This window comes from Cyclopterus lumpus, chromosome 11 (genome assembly GCF_009769545.1).
Source record: "Cyclopterus lumpus isolate fCycLum1 chromosome 11, fCycLum1.pri, whole genome shotgun sequence".
Lineage (NCBI taxonomy): Eukaryota > Metazoa > Chordata > Actinopteri > Perciformes > Cyclopteridae > Cyclopterus > Cyclopterus lumpus.
Genome location: NC_046976.1, coordinates 21,625,847 through 21,630,043, shown reverse-complemented (window position 1 = coordinate 21,630,043; position 4,197 = coordinate 21,625,847). Strand labels below are relative to the sequence as shown.

At 40.6% G+C, this 4,197-nt stretch overlaps 1 protein-coding gene across 1 annotated transcript; it reads right to left on the bottom strand.

Moving 5' to 3' along the window:
* Positions 1 to 1,401: 1,401 nt before the first annotated feature.
* LOC117739351 lies at positions 1,402 to 3,639 on the bottom strand. Its single transcript, XM_034545707.1, has 6 exons — positions 3,501 to 3,639; positions 2,756 to 2,901; positions 2,351 to 2,415; positions 1,818 to 1,982; positions 1,616 to 1,720; positions 1,402 to 1,518 (listed from the first exon to the last, which is right to left on the bottom strand). The coding sequence occupies exons 1-6, from the start codon at positions 3,615 to 3,617 to the stop codon at positions 1,439 to 1,441; spliced, it is 678 nt and encodes a 225-aa protein (XP_034401598.1). The 5' UTR covers positions 3,618 to 3,639; the 3' UTR covers positions 1,402 to 1,438.
* Positions 3,640 to 4,197: the final 558 nt, after the last annotated feature.

Sequence of the window (4,197 nt, the reverse complement as noted above, 5' to 3'; positions counted from 1 at the left end):
AATGTACCACATTTACACCCCTGTAAACTGTCTTTAAAATGCTGTGTGATATTCAATCTGGAGCGCTCACTTCCAGAGTCGTTGCTGCTCTGTGTCGCTGTGTAACTTTTGGGCCCAATGACAAATACGTTTGAAAATCGGTGAGTCACTAAAATTGGGAAGATATTGATCCAGAACGACCGTATTGGGTTACAGAAATCACCGTAGGGATGAATTTGGAAAACACAATCTTTTTTATTGTATTCTTTTTTTCTCTATTTAGATTTGGATGTTGGTTCAGCTCACTCTGTAGTGTTTTTTTCTGAAAGGGGATTGTAGCAGTTGAAGAGGAAGGAAGGGAAAAAAGGGTGGATGTTTGACTTGACACCTGTTCAATTTTGCCGGGACACTCCTTAGTCCAAAAGTCAACATTAAAACCAAAGATAAATGTCGTCATTTCCAAAATTCAGAACATGTTCATCTAAGAAAATATTCTGCTTCAATATAAATTAGTTTCCATTTAGCCTTTCAACAACATTTTCAAGACAATAAAAACATTGTTTGCTCACCCGCACACACCTGCATTTACCTGGCAGTGTGTAGCAATCTAACAGCACTAAGAATAACAATAAATCATATTTCTTTCCCATTTAAAACCTGTTAAGCCCGAGTGGCCCCCAATAAGGTGAGTGAGAAGTTGGGAAAAGACTGTGAAACAATCGACTAATCACAAACAAATATAATGATGTTGCACATGACATTAAACAGCAGATACTGGGCTACAATAATATATGAGCCGTTTATACATGCTCAAAACACAACTCCAACACCAAATAAATGAACAAATTTTCATTTCCACATCTGGCCAGCGACTCAACTCAGGGTACATCCCAAGTCTCTTAATCACATCCCTGTTTCCTTCACTTGCCTCTTTTACGTTACATTTCATTTAGCTGACGCTTTTCCCCAAAGCGACTTACAATAAGTGCATTCAACCATGAGTACAAACTCAGAACAAGAACCAAGAAAGTACAATTCACAACAAGGCATTCTAGTAGCAATCTAACAGCAGTAAGAATAACAAGAAATCATATTTCTTTTCCATTTTTAATGTTGTTGACATCATAACATAGGACAATAGACATTCAAAGCTTCATTGATAAACCTCAATAGAGGCTTTATATATAAAAGATATGACATTTGGTATAGCCATGTTGTGATTTGAACATATGTTTTATGCTAAATGTAGTAGTGTGTGATTTTTGTCATTGCTGTGTATTGTTAACGGATTTCTAATAGGAATGATATATACATTTGCAATCTTATTTGTCCACTCCCATGCACTCCACACAGTATCTTTACCTCAACTCTCTCCATCCACACCTCCACAGTTTGAAAACCTGTTTGTGTTTCATTAGATTATGAATACAAAAGACATGTTTTTAGTCACTTTTTGTCTCTACTCAGTTTCAGTTGAAATATCTAATGAGTGTTGCTCTTCGTCGATCATCTTCAGCCCCTCGCCTTCAGCACAGAAATCTGCAGACAGAGAGACAAAAAGAAAGAAATCAGTTCAGTCTGTCATCACACGTCTTCATGTCATAGTTTAATCAGACAGGTCTAAAAGGTGAAGCACCGTTCTTGGGGTCGTAGATAAAGTCTGGTTCTCTGTTGAAGCCGAGGCAGCTCGCCTGCTTCCTGAAATGTTCCAGCTCAGAGTCCTTCAAGGTTGTTCCTCTTGCTGGAGACAAAACAACAAAACAGGATGAATGCTTCACATATGAAATGTGTTTTATTTATATTTAGACATGTTTTCTCTCAGGCTTGTTCCTTCCTACCAAACAGATGAAGACCACTCATGATGTGCTCCTCCGCTGTAATGTCATCGTTGAGTCCCATCTTCTTGTACATTTTGTCCAGGTATGTGACGGTGCGGTTGAAGCTATAGAGCAGACAGCCGTCACAGGTCGGCAACATGTGGTTCAGGGATGTGAAGTTGTCGACTGAGGACAGAAACTGTATATTAATCATCTCCACTGAAAATCTACCAATGTTCTTCTGGTAGACTTTCCACAAACATATTTTGTGTTTGATATATTCCAGCGATGTCCTCAGACAGGACAGAGGTTCTCTTCACTTTCCCTGTGCTGCAGAGGTTGTGTTTGTTTTAATCAGTGATGATGGAAGTTGAAAGAGTCCACAGCCATGCTATCAACTCTGTAGCATCTGAAGTCAGCAGGACGATATGTGTGATGAATCTGCAGCTTTTAATAATCAGAAACATGATCTCTCTGGCTGGATTCTCTGACTGACAGAACTAACACAACAAAGATGTAGAAACTCCAGCATGGTGTTGGATCAGGTAACTTACATTTCATTATTAGAGTATTGTCTTCAACGGTTGCGTTCATGTTTAAAGACAGGCAGGTTCCATTTCTGAGAAAGAGACAAGAGGAAGAGCTGAGTTCATCTTCGAACATCATGTATACCTTCTCCTCCATGTGAGCTTCAAAAGTTAAGATTCCTCCCACTGCTGAACACTGAGTGATCCGTTTGAAAGCTCTAAGTGGACATTGAGCTGGAATTGTTTCCTCAAACTACTTCTCAGGTCAATGTCCTTTTACTATTATTGCAAATATTGCTCCTGGACTTTTTAGGGTGTCCTTCCAGTGGAGAAAACATGTCAATGCTAAACATGTTGAAAGTGTATTTTGATTGATCTATAATTTACAGATTGTGTACATTGTCTGTACATGTTAAATTGTTAACAACTCACAACTTGTTCTCCGTAGACACATTAAGTGCATTTGGGCCGAATGTTGACGGGATGACATTATTCTTGTAGCTCTCGATGTTCTTCATGAAGCCGTTGTAAACTTCATTATCAGTGTAACCAAAGAGGAAGTGTGACTTGCCGTATATCTGTACACAAACAGGAAGTCAGTTAGTGAAAGCAGACACAACCATCATTCAATAATGGGTTGAAAATTGGACTAATTCTCTAATATTGAATCTTTTAAAATGAATTACATTTGAACCTGTTTAGTGGAGCATAACACAAAGCCTTGAAGCAGAAGGAGACTAGGTCTTTATCAATATCGACTACCCCGAGTTTGGTCCTTTTCTCTGATATTCGGGCTTCACTACAACACAACTGTGCCACTGATTTGTGATTATTTTTCAGTTTCTAACGGAATCCTCAAAGACTCTTAGAACCATCTGCATGAAAAACATTCAGTCCACTGCACGCTATATACATATATATTTGACCGGTTCCCAAGTTGCAGCACTGATCCAAACACATTAGCTAACTACCTGGAGCAGAAACAGTCACTTCTTGGCAAATGGTTGAAGTACTTTTTCATTGTGTTATTGTGTGTTCATCTTAGAAATGTTTGCTGCGCTCTGACTCAACGTAATGCCAACGCTAAAGGCATAAACTGAGGAGGAACTTCCCAAATAGCTGAATTCTGCTTCAGTGCTAATGCCTCATAGACAAACCCAGACAGATGAAGACTTACCATGGAGGGCGTCATAGACAAAGGCGTGATTAGAGGCCGGCATTCCTCAGGTGTCAGAGCCCAGCTGCTCAGAAACAGCCCCGCGACCAGGAAATGAGTGCTGAGCCACAGATTCATGATGCTACAGCTGTGAAGGAAAACACAGAGATCTCAGATGATAGCTGCTCGTCACAGAAGTAACAATGACTGAGGCTCATCCGAGCTGGTCAGCCTTTTAAGAAGCTGCTGGGGGCTTGGTTTGTTCCCCAGTATCTACAGACGAGGAAGCCTTCCCCAGAATTAGGTTGGAACGTGTTTGCCAGCAGGTCCAAAGGGTACATCAGGTCGGGGTGTAGGATTTCATAATGACAATTCTGGGTTTGTGTATTAAGCAAATTATTTACTGATTTGTTGAATTGTCCTTATCTACCAACGCACACAAACACACTGAGTATACAAAGCAGCACATGACGGCTTCAATCCAGCTCAAACTGGCACGCAGCCTGACCTCAGACATACTGTCATAAGAGTGCACAGTGACTCCCAAGTGGGCACTCAGTAAGCATGCTATGGGCCCACAATGAACCCCAATGGAGACCCACTCTGATCAGTACCTCACCTGGACCCCAAAGGGTACGGTCCATTCATGCACCGCACTTCGCAATGATAACGTAGCACACAGTGAGCTGGGCTCCAAATCTCTGAACTCAATTTCACC